The following is a 19,646-nucleotide window of genomic DNA, read 5'->3' on the forward strand; positions in this document are numbered from 1 at the left end:
CTCTCAGACACGCTCACAGAGACACGCTCACAGAGACACACTCTCAGACACACTCACAGAGACACGCTCTCAGACACGCTCACAGAGACACACTCTCAGACACACTCACAGAGACACGCTCACAGAGACACACTCTCAGACACACTCACAGAGACACACTCTCAGACACGCTCACAGAGACACGCTCACAGAGACACACTCTCAGACACACTCACAGAGACACACTCTCAGACACACTCACAGACACGCTCATAGAGACATACGCTAACAGAGACACACTCTCAGACACGCTCACAGAGACACACTCTTAGACACGCTCACAGAGAGAGACACTCTCAGACACACGCTCTCAGACACACGCTCTCAGACACACGCTCACAGACACACGCTCACAGACACACGCTCACAGAGACACACGCTCACAGAGACACACGCTCACAGAGACACGCTCACAGAGACACGCTCTCAGACACACTCACAGAGACCTGCTCAGAGAGACACACTCTCAGACACGCTCACAGAGATACACTCTCAGACACGCTCACAGAGACACACTCACAGAGACACACTCTCAGACACGCTCACAGAGACACACTCACAGAGAGACACGCTCACAGAGACACACTCTCAGACACGCTCACAGAGATACACTCTCAGACACGCTCACAGAGACACACTCTCAGACACGCTCACAGAGACACACTCACAGAGACACACTCTCAGACACGCTCACAGAGACACACTCACAGAGAGACACGCTCACAGAGACACACTCTCAGACATGCTCACAGAGATACACTCTCAGACACGCTCACAGAGACACACTCTCAGACACGCTCACAGAGACACACTCACAGAGACACACTCTCAGACACGCTCACAGAGATACACTCTCAGACACGCTCACAGAGACACACTCTCAGACACGCTCACAGAGACACACTCACAGAGACACTCACAGACACGCTCACAGAGACACGTTCACAGAGACACACTCTCAGACACGCTCACAGAGACACACTCACAGAGACACACTCTCAGACACGCTCACAGAGACACGTTCACAGAGACACACTCTCAGACACGCTCACAGAGACACACTCACAGAGACACGCTCACAGACACGCTCACAGACACACGCTCACAGACACACACGCTCACAGAGACACACTCTCAGACACACGCTCACAGACACACACTCACAGACACACACTCACAGACACACACTCACAGACACACGCTCACAGACACACGCTCACACACGCTCACAGAGACACACGCTCACAGAGACACGCTCACAGAGACACACTCTCAGACACACTCACAGAGACACGTTCAGAGAGACAAACTCACAAACACGCTCACAGAGACACGCTCACAGACACACACAAACATACGCTCACAGACACACGCTCACAAACACACTCACAGAGACACACTCACAGACGCACAGATACATACTCACAGACACACGCTCACAGACATAAACTCACAGACGCACACACAAATGCACACTCACACAAATGCACACTCACAGAGATGCACACTCTCAGACACACTCACGGATACACGGTCACGGCTACACACTCACGGACACACACTCGCAGATACACATACTCACAGACACACTCAGACGCACACTCACAGATACACGCCCACAGACGCACGCCCACAGACGGAAGCTCACAGACAGGCACACACATTCCTATTTCTCATGCTCCTATTGAAGGTGACGGAGCTGTTGTTAATCTCAGTGTTTACTGTCCCCAGGCGCAGTTATCACCCACTAACCAGACGGCGTACAGGGATTATCTCGGTAAACTCGACCTTCAGTATGCCAAGCTGCTGGTGAGTGTCCAATCCCCTTACCCTCCCCTCCCCCTTCCCTCCCCCTCACCCTCCCCCTCCCCCTCCCCCTCCCCCTCCCCCTCACCCTCACCCTCACCCTCACCCTCACCCTCCCCCTCACCCTCCCCCTCCCCTCCCCCTCCCCTCCCCCTTCCCTCCCCCTCACCCTCCCCCTCCCCTCCCCGTCCCCTTCCCCCTCACCCTCCCCCTCCCCCTCCCCTCCCCCTCCCCTCCCCTTTCCCTCCCCTCTCCCTCCCCTTTCCCTCCCTTCTCCCTCCCCTCCCCCTCCCCTCCCCCCTCCCCTCCGCCTCCTCTCCCCCTCCCCTCCTCCTTCCCTCCTCCTTCCCTCACCCTCCCCTCACCCTCCCCTCACCCTCCCCTCCCCTCCCCCTCCCCTCCCCCTCCCCTCCCCCTCCCCTCCCCCTCCCTCTCCCCTCACTCTCCCCTCACCCTCCCCACCCCCTCCCCTCACCCTCCCCTCACTCACCCCTCACCCTCCCCACACCCACCCCCTACCCTCACCCCCCCCACCCCCTCCCTTCACACTCCCCACCCCCTCCCTTCACCCTCCCCTCCCCATCCCTCCCCTCACCCTCCCCATCCCCTCCCCTCACCCACCCCATCCCTCCCCTCACCCTCACCCTCCCCTCACCCTTACGCTCCCCTCACCCTCACCCTCCCCTCCCCACGCCCTCCCCACCCCCTCCCCTCACCGTACCCTCACCCTCCCCTCACCCTCACCCTCCCCTCACCCTCACCCTCCCCTCACCCTCCCCTCACCCTCCCCTCACCCTCCCCACCCCCTCCCTCTCCCCTCACCCTCCCCTCACCCTCCCCACCCACTCCACACTCCCCTCAACCTCCCCACCCACTCCCCCCTCCCCTCCCCCTCCCCTCACCCTCCCATCCCCCTCCCCCTCCCCTTCCCCTCACCTTCCCCTCCCCATCCCCTCAGCCTCCCCTCAGCCTTCCCTCACCCTCCCCCTCCCCTCACCCTCCCCATCATCCTTCCCCTCACCCTCCCCTCACCCTGCCCTCACCCTCCCCTCCCCTCACCCACCCCCTCCCCTCCCCTGTCTCCTCCCCCTCACCCTCCCCTCACCCTCCCCTCCCCCTCCACTCACCCTCCCCTCCCCTCACCCTCCCCTCCTCTCACCCTCCCCTCACCCTCCCCTCACCCTCCCCTCCTCTCACCCTCCACTCACCCTCCCCTCCCCTCACCCTCCCCTCACCCTCCCCTCCCCTCACCCTCCCCTCACCCTCCCCTCACCCTCCCCTCACCCTCCCCACACCCTCCCCTCACCCTCCCCTCACCCTACCCACCCCCTCCCCTCACCCTCCCCTCACCCTCCCCTCCCCTCCTCTCACCCTCCCCTCACCCTCCCCTCACCCTCCCTCACCCTCCCCTCACCCTCCCCTCACCCTCCCCTCATCCTCCCCTCACCCTCCCCTCACCCTCCCCTCACCCTCCCCTCACCCTCCGCTCACCCTCCCCCTCCCCATCCCTTCCCCTCACCCTCCCCTCACCCTCACCCTCCCCTCACCCTCCCCTCACCCTCCCCACCCCCTCCCCACCCCCTCCCCTCACCCTGCCCTCACCCTCCCCACCCCCTCCCCTCACCCTGCCCTCACTCACCCCCTCCCTTCACCCTCCCCACCCCCTCCCCTCCCCTCACCCTCCCCTCACCCTTACCCTCCCCTCACCCTCCCCTCACCCTTACCCTCCCCTCACCCTCTCCCTCCCCCTCCCCCCCTTTCCCTCTGTCTCCATCTCTCTCTCTCTCTCGCTCTGTGCTGACTGACTCTGGGACTCCTTTGATCTAGAATTCTTCCAAATCCCGTCTCCGTAACTTGGAGAGTTTGAACAACTTTGTCTCCATGGCAACCAAGGAGTTGATGTGGTTGAACGACAAGGAGGAGGAGGAGGTGAATTATGATTGGAGCGAACGCAACACCAACATGGCGGCCAAGAAAGACAACTACTCGGTGAGGGGTAGGGGCAAGGGGGATGGGGGTCACGGGGAGGGCGGCCCCAGGTCGGGGGGTCATGGGGATGGGGGTCACGGGGATGGGGTCACAGGGAGGGCGGTCCTGGGTCGGGGGTCACGGGAGGGCGGCCCCGAGTCGGGGGTTCACGGGGAGGGCGGCCCTGAGTCCGGTGGTCACGAGGAAGCAGTCCCGGGTCAGGGGTCACGAGGAAGGCGGCCCCGAGTCGTGAGGTCACGGGGAGGGTGGCCCCGGGTCGGGGGTCATGGGGAGTGCGGCCCTGGGTCGGGGGTCACGGGAGGGCGGCACCGAGTCGGGGGGTTACGGGGAGGGCGGCCCCGGGTCGGGGGTCATGGGGAGTGCGGCCCTGGGTCAGGGGTCACGAGGAGGGCGGTCCCGGGTCGGGGGTCACGGTGTGTTGTTAACTCTCGGTGTACACAGGCCCTGATGAAGGAGCTGGAGTTAAAAGAGAAGAAGGTGAACAGTATTCAGAACACGGGGGACAAGCTGCTGCGGGATGGACACCCCGCCAAACAGACCATCGAGGTACACACCCCCTCACACACCCCCTCACACACCCCCTCACACACCCCCTCACACACCCCCTCACACACACCCTCACACACCCCCTCACACACCCCCTCACACACCCCCTCACACACCCCCTCACACACCCCCTCACACACACCCTCACACACCCCCTCACACACACCCTCACACACCCCGCCAAACAGACCATCGAGGTACACACCCCTCACACACCCCTCACACACCCCGTCACACACCCCCTCACACACCCCCTCACACACCCCCTCACACACCCCTCACACACCCCCTCACACACACCCTCACACACCCCCTCACACACCCCCTCACACACACCCTCACACACCCCCTCACACACCCCTCACACACACCCTCACACACCCCCTCACACACCCCTCACACACCCCGTCACACACCCCCTCACACACACCCTCACACACCCCCTCACACACCCCTCACACACACCCTCACACACCCCCTCACACACCCCCTCACACACCCCTCACACACCCCCTCACACACCCCTCACACACCCCGTCACACACACCCTCACACACACCCTCACACACACCCTCACACACCCCCTCACACACACCCTCACACACCCCTCACACACCCCGTCACACACACCCTCACACACACCCTCACACACCCCTCACACACCCCTCACACACCCCGTCACACACCCCTCACACACCCCGTCACACACACCCTCACACACACCCTCACACACCCCTCACACACCCCGTCACACACCCCCTCACACACACCCTCACACACCCCCTCACACACACCCTCACACACCCCGCCAAACAGACCATCGAGGTACACACCCCCTCACACACACCCTCACACACCCCCTCACACACACCCTCACACACCCCTCACACACCCCGTCACACACCCCTCACACACCCCGTCACACACACCCTCACACACACCCTCACACACCCCTCACACACCCCGTCACACACCCCCTCACACACACCCTCACACACCCCCTCACACACACCCTCACACACCCCGCCAAACAGACCATCGAGGTACACACCCCCTCACACACCCCATCACACATCCCCTCATACACCCCCTCACACACACCCTCACACACACCCTCACACACCCCTCACACACCCCGTCACACACCCCCTCACACACACCCTCACACACCCCGCCAAACAGACCATTGAGGTACACACCCCCTCACACACCCCCTCACACACACCCTCTCACACCCCGTGAAACAGACCATCGAGGTACACACGCCCTCCCACACCCCCTCACACACCCCCTCACACACCCCGCCAAACAGACCATCGAGGTACACACCCCCTCACACCCCCTCACACACCCCCTCACACACCCCCTCACACACACCCTCACACACACCCTCACACACGCCGCCAAACAGACCATCGAGGTACACACCCCCTCACACACCCCATCACACACCCCCTCACACACACCCTCACACACCCCTCACACACCCCGGCACACACCCCCTCACACACACCCTCACACACCCCGCCAAACAGACCATCGAGGTACACACACCCTCACACACCCCTCACACACCCCGTCACACACCCTCTCACACACACCCTCACACACCCCGCCAAACAGACCATCGAGGTACACACCCCCTCACACACCCCATCACACACCCCCTCACACACACCCTCACACACCCCGCCAAACAGACCATCGAGGTACACACCCCCTCACACACCCCCTCACACACCCCCTCACACACCCCCTCACACACACCCTCACACACACCCTCACACACCCCGCCAAACAGACCATCGAGGTACACACGCCCTCCCACACCCCATCACACACCCCCTCACACACCCCCTCACACACACCCTCACACACCCCCTCACACACCCCCTCACACACCCCCTCACACACACCCTCTCACACCCCGCCAAACAGACCATCGAGGTACACACGCCCTCCCACACCCCATCACACACCCCCTCACACACCCCCTCCCACACACCCTCACACACCCTCACACACCCCCTCACACACCCCCTCACACACCCCCTCACACACCCCCTCACACACACCCTCACACACCCCGCCAAACAGACCATCGAGTACACACGCCCTCCCACACCCCCTCACACACCCCGTCACACACCCCGCCAAACAGACCATCGAGGTACACACGCCCTCCCACACCCCCTCACACACCCCCTCACACACCCCGTCACACACCCCGTCACACCCCCTCACACACACTCTCTCGTGTCTCACTCCTCCCCCGTGTCTAACACTCTCACTCTCACGTGTCTCACTCCTCCCCGTGTGTAACACTCTCACACTCTCTCGTGTCTCACTCCTCCCCCGTGTGTAACACACTCACTCTCTCGTGTCTCACTCCTCCCCCGTGTCTAACACTCTCACACTCTCGTGTCTCACTCCTCCCCCGTGTGTAACACTCTCACTCTCACGTGTCTCACTGCTCCCCCGTGTGTAACACACTCACACTCTCGTGTCTCACTCCTCCCCGTGTGTAACACTCTCACTCTCTCGTGTCTCACTCCTCCCCCGTGTGTAACACACTCACTCTCTCGTGTCTCACTCCTCCCACGTGTGTAACACTCTCACTCTCTCGTGTCTCACTCCTCCCACGTGTGTAACACTCTCACTCTCTCGTGTCTCACTCCTCCCCGTGTGTAACACTCTCACTTTCTCGTGTCTCACTCCTCCCCCGTGTGTAACACACTCACACTCTCGTGTCTCACTCCTCCCCCGTGTCTAACACTCTCTCACTCTCGTGTCTCACTCCTCCCCCGTGTCTAACACTCTCACTTTCTCGTGTCTCACTCCTCCCCCGTGTGTAACACACTCACACTCTCGAGTCTCACTCCTCCCCCGTGTCTAACACTCTCTCACTCTCGTGTCTCACTCCTCCCCCGTGTCTAACACTCTCACTCTCTCGTGTCTCACTCCTCCCCCGTGTCTAATACTCTCTCACTCTCTCGTGTCTCACTCCTCCCCCGTGTCTAACACTCTCTCACACTCTCGTGTCTCACTCCTCCCCCGTGTCTAACACTCTCTCACTCTCTCGTGTCTCACTCCTCCCCCGTGTCTAACACTCTCACACTCTCGTGTCTCACTCCTCCCCCGTGTGTAACACACTCACACTCTCGTGTCTCACTCCTCCCCCGTGTCTAACACTCTCTCACTCTCTCGTGTCTCACTCCTCCCCCGTGTCTAACACTCTCACTCTCTCGTGTCTCACTCCTCCCCTGTGTTTAACTCTCTCACTCTCTCGTGTCTCACTCCTCCCCCGTGTGTAACACTCTCACACTCTCGTGTCTCACTCCTCCCCCGTGTCTAACACTCTCACACTCTCGTGTCTCACTCCTCCCCTGTGTTTAACACTCTCACTCTCTCGTGTCTCACTCCTCCCCCGTGTCTAACACTCTCACACTCTCGTGTCTCACTCCTCCCCTGTGTTTAACACTCTCACTCTCTCGTGTCTCACTCCTCCCCCGTGTGTAACACTCTCACACTCTCGTGTCTCACTCCTCCCCCGTGTGTAACACTCTCTCACTCTCTCGTGTCTCACCCCTCCCCCGTGTGTAACACTCTCACACTCTCGTGTCTCACTCCTCCCCCGTGTCTAACACTCTCACTCTCTCGTGTCTCACTCCTCCCCCGTGTCTAACACTCTCACTCTCGTGTCTCACTCCTCCCCCGTGTCTAACACTCTCACACTCTCGTGTCTCACTCCTCCCCCGTGTCTAACACTCTCTCACTCTCTCGTGCCTCACCCCTCCCCCGTGTCTAACACTCTCACTCTCGTGTCTCACTCCTTCCCCGTGTCTAACACTCTCACACTCTCGTGTCTCACTCCTCCCCCGTGTCTAACACTCTCACACTCTCGTGTCTCACTCCTCCCCCGTGTCTAACACTCTCACTCTCTCGTGTCTCACTCCTCCCCCGTGTGTAACACTCTCACTCTCTCGTGCCTCACCCCTCCCCCGTGTCTAACACTCTCACACTCTCGTGTCTCACTCCTCCCCTGTGTTTAACACTCTCACTCTCTCGTGCCTCACCCCTCCCCCGTGTCTAACACTCTCACTCTCTCGTGTCTCACTCGTCCCCCGTGTCTAACACTCTCACACTCTCGTGTCTCACTCCTCCCCCGTGTCTAACACTCTCACACTCTCGTGTCTCACTCCTCCCCCGTGTCTAACACTCTCACACTCTCGTGTCTCACTCCTCCCCCGTGTCTAACACTCTCACTCTCGTGTCTCACTCCTCCCCCGTGTCTAACACTCTCACACTCTCGTGTCTCACTCCTCCCCCGTGTGTAACACTCTCACTCTCTCGTGTCTCACTCCTCCCCCGTGTGTAACACTCTCACTCTCTCGTGTCTCACTCCTCCCCCGTGTCTAACACTCTCACTCTCTCGTGTCTCACTCCTCCCCCGTGTGTAACACTCTCACTCTCTCGTGTCTCACTCCGCCCCCGTGTCTAACACTCTCACTCTCGTGTCTCACTCCGCCCCCGTGTGTAACACTCTCACTCTCTCGTGTCTCACTCCTCCCCCGTGTCTAACACTCTCACACTCTCGTGTCTCACTCCTCCCCCGTGTGTAACACTCTCACTCTCTCGTGTCTCACTCCTCCCCCGTGTGTAACACTCTCACTCTCTCGTGTCTCACTCCTCCCCCGTGTCTAACACTCTCACTCTCTCGTGTCTCACTCCTCCCCCGTGTGTAACACTCTCACTCTCTCGTGTCTCACTCCGCCCCCGTGTCTAACACTCTCACACTCTCGTGTCTCACTCCTCCCCCGTGTCTAACACTCTCAGTCTCTCGTGTCTCACTCCTCTCCCGTGTGTAACACTCTCACTCTCTCGTGTCTCACTCCTCCCCCGTGTCTAACACTCTCACTCTCTCGTGTCTCACTCCTCCCCCGTGTCTAACACTCTCTCACTCTCGTGTCTCACTCCTCCCCCGTGTCTAACACTCTCACACTCTCGTGCCTCACCCCTCCCCCGTGTCTAACACTCTCACTCTCTCGTGTCTCACTCCTCCCCGTGTGAAACACTCTCACTCTCACGTGTCTCACTGCTCCCCCGTGTGTAACACACTCACACTCTCGTGTCTCACTCCTCCCCGTGTGTAACACTCTCACTCTCTCGTGTCTCACTCCTCCCCCGTGTGTAACACACTCACTCTCTCGTGTCTCACTCCTCCCACGTGTGTAACACTCTCACTCTCTCGTGTCTCACTCCTCCCACGTGTGTAACACTCTCACTCTCTCGTGTCTCACTCCTCCCCGTGTGTAACACTCTCACTTTCTCGTGTCTCACTCCTCCCCCGTGTGCAACACACTCACACTCTCGTGTCTCATTCCTCCCCCGTGTCTAACACTCTCTCACTCTCGTGTCTCACTCCTCCCCCGTGTGTAACACTCTCACTCTCTCGTGTCTCACTCCTCCCCCGTGTGTAACACTCTCACTCTCTCGTGTCTCACTCCTCCCCCGTGTGTAACACTCTCTCACTCTCGTGTCTCACTCCTCCCCCGTGTGTAACACTCTCACACTCTCGTGTCTCACTCCTCCCCCGTGTCTAACACTCTCACTCTCTCGTGTCTCACTCCTCCCCCGTGTCTAACACTCTCACACTCTCGTGTCTCACTCCTCCCCCGTGTCTAACACTCTCTCACTCTCTCGTGTCTCACTCCTCCCCCGTGTCTAACACTCTCACACTCTCGTGTCTCACTCCTCCCCCGTGTGTAACACTCTCACACTCTCGTGTCTCACTCCTCCCCCGTGTCTAACACTCTCACTCTCTCGTGTCTCACTCCTCCCCCGTGTCTAACACTCTCACTCTCTCGTGTCTCACTCCTCCCCCGTGTCTAACACTCTCACACTCTCGTGTCTCACTCCTCCCCCGTGTCTAACACTCTCACTCTCTCGTGTCTCACTCCTCCCCCGTGTCTAACACTCTCACTCTCTCGTGTCTCACTCCTCCCCCATGTCTAACACTCTCACACTCTCGTGCCTCACCCCTCCCCCGTGTCTAACACTCTCACACTCTCGTGTCTCACTCCTCTCCCGTGTGTAACACTCTCACTCTCTCGTGTCTCACTCCTCCCCCGTGTCTAACACTCTCACACTCTCGTGTCTCACTCCTCCCCCGTGTCTAACACTCTCTCACTCTCGTGTCTCACTCCTCCCCCGTGTCTAACACTCTCACTCTCTCGTGTCTCACTCCTCCCCCGTGTGTAACACTCTCACTCTCTCGTGTCTCACTCCTCCCCCGTGTCTAACACTCTCTCACTCTCTCGTGTCTCACTCCTCCCCCGTGTCTAACACTCTCTCACTCTCTCGTGTCTCACTCCTCCCCCGTGTCTAACACTCCCACACTCACGTGTCTCACTCCTCCCCCGTGTGTAACACTCTCACACTCACGTGTCTCACTCCTCCCCCGTGTGTAACACTCTCACTCTCTCGTGTCTCACTCCTCCCCCGTGTGTAACACTCTCACTCTCTCGTGTCTCACTCCTCCCCCGTGTGTAACACTCTCTCTCACTCTCGTGTCTCACTCCTCCCCCGTGTCTAACACTCTCACACTCTCGTGTCTCACTCCTCCCCCGTGTCTAACACTCTCACACTCACGTGTCTCACTCCTCCCCCGTGTGTAACACTCTCACACTCACGTGTCTCACTCCTCCCCCGTGTGTAACACTCTCACTCTCTCGTGTCTCACTCCTCCCCCGTGTGTAACACTCTCACTCTCTCGTGCCTCACCCCTCCCCCGTGTCTAACACTCTCACTCTCTCGTGTCTCACTCCTCCCCCGTGTCTAACACTCTCACACTCTCGTGTCTCACTCCTCCCCCGTGTCTAACACTCTCACACTCTCTCGTGTCTCACTCCTCCCCCATGTCTAACACTCTCTCACTCTCGTGTCTCACTCCTCCCCCGTGTCTAACACTCTCACACTCTCGTGCCTCACCCCTCCCCCGTGTCTAACACTCTCACTCTCTCGTGTCTCACTCCTCCCCCGTGTGTAACACTCTCACTCTCTCGTGTCTCACTCCTCCCCCGTGTGTAACACTCTCACTCTCGTGTCTCACTTCTCCCCTGTGTCTAACACTCTCACACTCTCGTGCCTCACCCCTCCCCCGTGTCTAACACTCTCACTCTCTCGTGTCTCACTCCTCCCCCGTGTGTAACACTCTCACTCTCTCGTGTCTCACTCCTCCCCCGTGTGTAACACTCTCACACTCTCGTGTCTCACTCCTCCCCCGTGTGTAACACTCTCACACTCTCGTGCCTCACCCCTCCCCCGTGTGTAACACTCTCACTCTCTCGTGTCTCACTCCTCCCCCGTGTCTAACACACTCACTCTCTCGTGTCTCACTCCTCCCCCGTGTCTAACACTCTCTCACTCTCGTGTCTCACTCCTCCCCCGTGTCTAACACTCCCACACTCACGTGTCTCACTCCTCCCCCGTGTCTAACACTCTCACACTCTCGTGTCTCACTCCTCCCCCGTGTCTAACACTCTCTCACTCTCGTGTCTCACTCCTCCCCCGTGTCTAACACTCTCTCACTCTCGTGTCTCACTCCTCCCCCGTGTCTAACACTCTCACACTCTCGTGCCTCACCCCGCCCCCGTGTCTAACACTCTCACTCTCTCGTGTCTCACTCCTCCCCCGTGTGTAACACTCTCACTCTCTCGTGTCTCACTCCTCCCCCGTGTGTAACACTCTCACTCTCGTGTCTCACTCCTCCCCCGTGTCTAACACTCTCACACTCTCGTGTCTCACTCCTCCCCCGTGTGTAACACTCTCACACTCTCGTGTCTCACTCCTCCCCCGTGTCTAACACTCTCTCACTCTCGTGTCTCACTCCTCCCCCGTGTCTAACACTCTCTCACTCTCGTGTCTCACTCCTCCCCCGTGTCTAACACTCTCACACTCTCGTGCCTCACCCCTCCCCCGTGTCTAACACTCTCACTCTCTCGTGTCTCACTCCTCCCCCGTGTGTAACACTCTCACTCTCTCGTGTCTCACTCCTCCCCGTGTGTAACACTCTCACTCTCACGTGTCTCACTCCTCCCCCGTGTGTAACACACTCACACTCTCGTGTCTCACTCCTCCCCGTGTGTAACACTCTCACTCTCTCGTGTCTCACTCCTCCCCCGTGTGTAACACACTCACTCTCTCGTGTCTCACTCCTCCCACGTGTGTAACACTCTCACTCTCTCGTGTCTCACTCCTCCCACGTGTGTAACACTCTCACTCTCTCGTGTCTCACTCCTCCCCGTGTGTAACAGTCTCACTTTCTCGTGTCTCACTCCTCCCCCGTGTGTAACACACTCACACTCTCGTGTCTCACTCCTCCCCCGTGTCTAACACTCTCTCACTCTCGTGTCTCACTCCTCCCCCGTGTCTAACACTCTCACTCTCGTGTCTCACTCCTCCCCCGTGTCTAACACTCTCTCACTCTCGTGTCTCACTCCTCCCCCGTGTCTAACACTCTCACTCTCTCGTGTCTCACTCCTCCCCCGTGTGTAACACTCTCACACTCTCGTGTCTCACTCCTCCCCCGTGTCTAACACTCTCACTCTCTCGTGTCTCACTCCTCCCCCGTGTCTAACACTCTCACTCTCTCGTGTCTCACTCCTCCCCCGTGTCTAACACTCTCACACTCTCGTGTCTCCCTCCTCCCCCGTGTGTAACACTCTCACTCTCTCGTGTCTCACTCCTCCCCCGTGTCTAACACTCTCTCACTCTCGTGTCTCCCTCCTCCCCCGTGTCTAACACTCTCACTCTCGTGTCTCACTCCTCCCCCGTGTCTAACACTCTCACTCTCTCGTGTCTCACTCCTCCCCCGTGTCTAACACTCTCACACTCTCGTGTCTCACTCCTCCCCTGTGTGTAACACTCTCACACTCTCGTGTCTCACTCCCCCCCTGTGTCTAACACTCTCACTCTCTCGTGTCTCACTCCTCCCCCGTGTCTAACACTCTCACACTCTCGTGTCTCACTCCTCCCCCGTGTGTAACACTCTCACACTCTCGTGTCTCACTCCCCCCCTGTGTCTAACACTCTCACTCTCTCGTGTCTCACTCCTCCCCCGTGTGTAACACTCTCACTCTCTCGTGTCTCACTCCTCCCCCGTGTCTAACACTCTCACACTCTCGTGTCTCACTCCTCCCACGTGTGTAACACTCTCACACTCTCGTGTCTCACTCCCCCCCTGTGTCTAACACTCTCACTCTCTCGTGTCTCACTCCTCCCCCGTGTGTAACACTCTCTCACTCTCTCGTGTCTCACTCCTCCCCCGTGTCTAACACTCTCTCACTCTCGTGTCTCACTCCTCCCCCGTGTCTAACACTCTCACACTCTCGTGTCTCACTCCTCCCCCGTGTCTAACACTCTCACTCTCTCGTGTCTCACTCCTCCCCCGTGTGTAACACTCTCACACTCTCTCGTGTCTCACTCCTCCCCCATGTCTAACACTCTCTCACTCTCGTGTCTCACTCCTCCCCCGTGTCTAACACTCTCACACTCTCGTGCCTCACCCCTCCCCCGTGTGTAACACTCTCACTCTCTCGTGTCTCACTCCTCCCCCGTGTGTAACACTCTCACTCTCTCGTGTCTCACTCCTCCCCCGTGTGTAACACTCTCACTCTCGTGTCTCACTCCTCCCCCGTGTCTAACACTCTCACACTCTCGTGTCTCACTCCTCCCCCGTGTCTAACACTCTCACACTCTCGTGTCTCACTCCTCCCCCATATCTAACACTCTCACTCTCTCGTGTCTCACTCCTCCCCCGTGTCTAACACTCTCTCACTCTCGTGTCTCACTCCTCCCCCGTGTCTAACACTCTCACACTCTCGTGTCTCACTCCTCCCCCGTGTCTAACACTCTCTCACTCTCTCGTGTCTCACTCCTCCCCCGTGTCTAACACTCTCTCACTCTCGTGTCTCACTCCTCCCCCGTGTCTAACACTCTCTCACTCTCTCGTGCCTCACCCCTCCCCCGTGTCTAACACTCTCACTCTCTCGTGTCTCACTCCTCCCCCGTGTGTAACACTCTCACTCTCTCGTGTCTCACTCCTCCCCCGTGTCTAACACTCTCACACTCTCGTGTCTCACTCCTCCCCCGTGTCTAACACTCTCACACTCTCTCGTGTCTCACTCCTCCCCCGTGTCTAACACTCTCACACTCTCTCGTGGCTCACTCCTCCCCCGTGTCTAACACTCTCACACTCTCGTGTCTCACTCCTCCCCCGTGTCTAACACTCTCTCACTCTCTCGTGTCTCACTCCTCCCCCGTGTCTAACACTCTCACTCTCTCGTGTCTCACTCCTCCCCCGTGTCTAACACTCTCACTCTCTCGTGTCTCACTCCTTCCCCGTGTGTAACACTCTCACACTCTCGTGTCTCACTCCTCCCCCGTGTCTAACACTCTCTCACTCTCGTGTCTCACTCCTCCCCCGTGTCTAACACTCTCACTCTCTCGTGTCTCACTCCTCCCCGTGTGTAACACTTTCACTCTCTCGTGTCTCACTCCTCCCCGTGTCTAACACTCTCTCACTCTCTCGTGTCTCACTCCTCCCCCGTGTCTAACACTCTCACACTCTCGTGTCTCACTCCTCCCCCGTGTCTAACACTCTCTCACTCTCTCGTGTCTCACTCCTCCCCTGTGTCTAACACTCTCTCACTCTCTCGTGTCTCACTCCTCCCCCGTGTCTAACACTCTCTCACTCTCGTGTCTCACTCCTCCCCCGTGTGTAACACTCTCTCACTCTCGTGTCTCACTCCTCCCCCGTGTCTAACACTCTCACTCTCTCGTGTCTCACTCCTCCCCCGTGTGTAACACTCTCACTCTCTCGTGTCTCACTCCTCCCCTGTGTTTAACACTCTCACTCTCTCGTGTCTCACTCCTCCCCCGTGTCTAACACTCTCTCACTCTCGTGGCTCACTCCTCCCCCGTGTGTAACACTCTCACACTCTCGTGTCTCACTCCTCCCCCGTGTGTAACACTCTCACTCTCTCGTGTCTCACTCCTCCCCCGTGTGTTACACTCTCACACTCTCGTGTCTCACTCCTCCCCCGTGTCTAACACTCTCACTCTCTCGTGTCTCACTCCTCCCCCGTGTGTAACACTCTCACACTCTCGTGTCTCACTCCTCCCCCGTGTGTAACACTCTCACTCTCTCGTGTCTCACTCCTCCCCCGTGTCTAACACTCTCACTCTCTCGTGTCTCACTCCTCCCCCGTGTCTAACACTCTCTCACTCTCGTGGCTCACTCCTCCCCCGTGTGTAACACTCTCACACTCTCGTGTCTCACTCCTCCCCCGTGTGTAACACTCTCACTCTCTCGTGTCTCACTCCTCCCCCGTGTGTAACACTCTCACACTCTCGTGTCTCACTCCTCCCCCGTGTCTAACACTCTCACTCTCTCGTGTCTCACTCCTCCCCCGTGTGTAACACTCTCACACTCTCGTGTCTCACTCCTCCCCCGTGTCTAACACTCTCACACTCTCGTGTCTCACTCCTCCCCCGTGTCTAACACTCTCACACTCTCGTGTCTCACTCCTCCCCCGTGTGTAACACTCACTCACTCTCGTGTCTCACTCCTCCCCCGTGTCTAACACTCTCACTCTCGTGTCTCACTCCTCCCCCGTGTCTAACACTCTCACACTCTCGTGTCTCACTCCTTCCCCGTGTCTAACACTCTCACTCTCGTGTCTCACTCCTCCCCCGTGTCTAACACTCTCACACTCTCGTGTCTCACTCCTCCCCCGTGTCTAACACTCTCACACTCTCGTGTCTCACTCCTCCCCCGTGTGTAACACTCTCTCACTCTCTCGTGTCTCACTCCTCCCCCGTGTCTAACACTCTCACTCTCGTGTCTCACTCCTCCCCCGTGTCTAACACTCTCACTCTCGTGTCTCACTCCTCCCCCGTGTCTAACACTCTCACACTCTCGTGTCTCACTCCTCCCCCGTGTGTAACACTCTCACACTCTCGTGTCTCACTCCTCCCCCGTGTCTAACACTCTCACACTCTCGTGTCTCACTCCTCCCCCGTGTCTAACACTCTCACACTCTCGTGTCTCACTCCTCCCCCGTGTCTAACACTCTCTCACTCTCTCGTGTCTCACCCCTCCCCTGTGTCTAACACTCTCACACTCTCGTGTCTCACTCCTCCCCCGTGTCTAACACTCTCACACTCTCGTGTCTCACTCCTCCCCCGTGTGTAACACTCTCTCACTCTCGTGTCTCACTCCTCCCCCGTGTCTAACACTCTCACACTCTCGTGTCTCACCCCTCCCCCGTGTCTAACACTCTCACTCTCGTGTCTCACTCCTCCCCCGTGTCTAACACTCTCACTCTCGTGTCTCACTCCTCCCCCGTGTCTAACACTCTCACACTCTCGTGTCTCACTCCTCCCCCGTGTCTAACACTCTCACACTCTCGTGTCTCACTCCTCCCCCGTGTCTAACACTCTCACACTCTCGTGTCTCACTCCTCCCCCGTGTGTAACACTCTCTCACTCTCGTGTCTCACTCCTCCCCCGTGTCTAACACTCTCACACTCTCGTGTCTCACTCCTCCCCCGTGTGTAACACTCTCACACTCTCGTGTCTCACTCCTCCCCCGTGTGTAACACTCTCTCACTCTCGTGTCTCACTCCTTCCCCGTGTCTAACACTCTCACTCTCTCGTGTCTCACTCCTCCCCCGTGTCTAACACTCTCACACTCTCGTGTCTCACTCATTCCCTGTGTCTAACACTCTCACTCTCTCGTGTCTCACTCCTTCCCCGTGTCTAACACTCTCACACTCTCGTGTCTCACTCCTCCCCCGTGTGTAACACTCTCACACTCTCGTGTCTCACTCCTCCCCCGTGTCTAACACTCTCACACTCTCGTGTCTCACTCCTCCCCCGTGTGTAACACACTCACTCTCTCGTGTCTCACTCCTCCCCCGTGTCTAACACTCTCACACTCTCGTGTCTCACTCCTCCCCCGTGTGTAACACTCTCACACTCTCGTGTCTCACTCCTCCCCCGTGTCTAACACTCTCTCACTCTCTCGTGTCTCACTCCTCCCCCGTGTGTATCACTCTCACACTCTCGTGTCTCACTCCTCCCCCGTGTCTAACACTCTCTCACTCTCGTGTCTCACTCCTCCCCCGTGTCTAACACTCTCACACTCTCGTGTCTCCCTCCTCCCCCGTGTCTAACACTCTCACACTCTCGTGTCTCACTCCTCCCCCGTGTCTAACACTCTCACACTCTCGTGTCTCACTCCTCCCCCGTGTGTAACACACTCACTCTCTCGTGTCTCACTCCTCCCCCGTGTGTAACACACTCACTCTCTCGTGTCTCACTCCTCCCCCGTGTGTAACACACTCACACTCTCGTGTCTCACTCCTCCCCCGTGTCTAACACTCTCACACTCTCGTGTCTCACTCCTCCCCCGTGTCTAACACTCTCACACTCTCGTGTCTCACTCCTCCCCCGTGTCTAACATTCTCACACTCTCGTGTCTCACTCCTCCCCCGTGTCTAACACTCTCACACTCTCGTGTCTCACTCCTCCCCCGTGTCTAACACTCTCTCACTCTCGTGTCTCACTCCTCCCCCGTGTCTAACACTCTCTCACTCTCGTGTCTCACTCCTCCCCCGTGTGTAACACTCTCTCACTCTCGTGTCTCACTCCTCCCCCGTGTCTAACACTCTCACACTCTCGTGTCTCACTCCTCCCCCGTGTCTAACACTCTCACACTCTCGTGTCTCACTCCTTCCCTGTGTCTAACACTCTCACACTCTCGTGTCTCACTCCTCCCCTGTGTCTAACACTCTCACTCTCTCGTGTCTCACTCCTCCCCCGTGTCTAACACTCTCTCACTCTCTCGTGTCTCACTCCTCCCCCGTGTGTAACACTCTCACACTCTCGTGTCTCACTCCTCCCCCGTGTCTAACACTCTCACACTCTCGTGTCTCACTCCTCCCCCGTGTGTAACACACTCACACTCTCGTGTCTCACTCCTCCCCCGTGTCTAACACTCTCACACTCTCGTGTCTCACTCCTCCCCCGTGTCTAACACTCTCACACTCTCGTGTCTCACTCCCCCCCCGTGTGTAACACACTCACTCTCTCGTGTCTCACTCCTCCCCCGTGTCTAACACTCTCACACTCTCGTGTCTCACTCCTCCCCCGTGTGTAACACACTCACACTCTCGTGTCTCACTCCTCCCCCGTGTCTAACACTCTCACACTCTCGTGTCTCACTCCTCCCCCGTGTCTAACACTCTCACACTCTCGTGTCTCACTCCTCCCCCGTGTGTAACACTCTCACTCTCTCGTGTCTCACTCCTCCCCCGTGTCTAACACTCTCACACTCTCGTGTCTCACTCCTCCCCCGTGTCTAACACTCTCACTCTCTCGTGTCTCACTCCTCCCCCGTGTGTAATACACTCTCACTCTCGTGTCTCACTCCTTCCCCGTGTCTAACACTCTCACACTCTCGTGTCTCACTCCTCCCCCGTGTCTAACACTCTCACACTCTCGTGTCTCACTCCTCCCCCGTGTCTAACACTCTCTCACTCTCTCGTGTCTCACTCCTCCCCCGTGTCTAACACTCTCTCACTCTCGTGTCTCACTCCTCCCACGTGTGTAACACTCTCACTCTCTCGTGTCTCACTCCTCCCCCGTGTCTAACACTCTCACACTCTCGTGTCTCACTCCTCCCCCGTGTGTAACACTCTCACTCTCTCGTGTGTCACTCCTCCCCCGTGTGTAACACTCTCACTCTCTCGTGTCTCACTCCTCCCCCGTGTCTAACACTCTCTCACTCTCGTGTCTCACTCCTTCCCTGTGTCTAACACTCTCACTCTCTCGTGTCTCACTCCTCCCCCGTGTCTAACACTCTCTCACTCTCGTGTCTCACTCCTCCCCCGTGTGTAACACTCTCACACTCTCGTGTCTCACTCCTCCCCCGTGTCTAACACTCTCACTCTCTCGTGTCTCACTCCTCCCCCGTGTGTAACACTCTCACACTCTCGTGTCTCACTCCTCCCCTGTGTTTAACACTCTCACTCTCTCGTGTCTCACTCCTCCCCCGTGTCTAACACTCTCTCACTCTCGTGGCTCACTCCTCCCCCGTGTGTAACACTCTCACACTCTCGTGTCTCACTCCTCCCCCGTGTGTAACACTCTCACTCTCTCGTGTCTCACTCCTCCCCCGTGTGTAACACTCTCACACTCTC

The 19,646-nt window shown here is 58.2% G+C and overlaps 1 protein-coding gene across 1 annotated transcript in view; it reads left to right on the top strand.

Moving 5' to 3' along the window:
- LOC122547394 (plectin-like) overlaps positions 1-19,646 on the top strand; it is a 208,692-nt gene that overhangs the window by 38,159 nt on the left and 150,887 nt on the right. The window contains 3 exon segments of the mRNA XM_087987780.1: positions 1,771-1,848; positions 3,673-3,834; positions 4,276-4,380. Of these exon segments, the coding sequence (XP_087843906.1) occupies positions 1,771-1,848; positions 3,673-3,834; positions 4,276-4,380 (345 nt within the window).

This window comes from Chiloscyllium plagiosum, unplaced genomic scaffold (genome assembly GCF_037043375.1).
Source record: "Chiloscyllium plagiosum isolate Xiang-an unplaced genomic scaffold, Cpla_swu_hap1 HiC_scaffold_5, whole genome shotgun sequence".
Lineage (NCBI taxonomy): Eukaryota > Metazoa > Chordata > Chondrichthyes > Orectolobiformes > Hemiscylliidae > Chiloscyllium > Chiloscyllium plagiosum.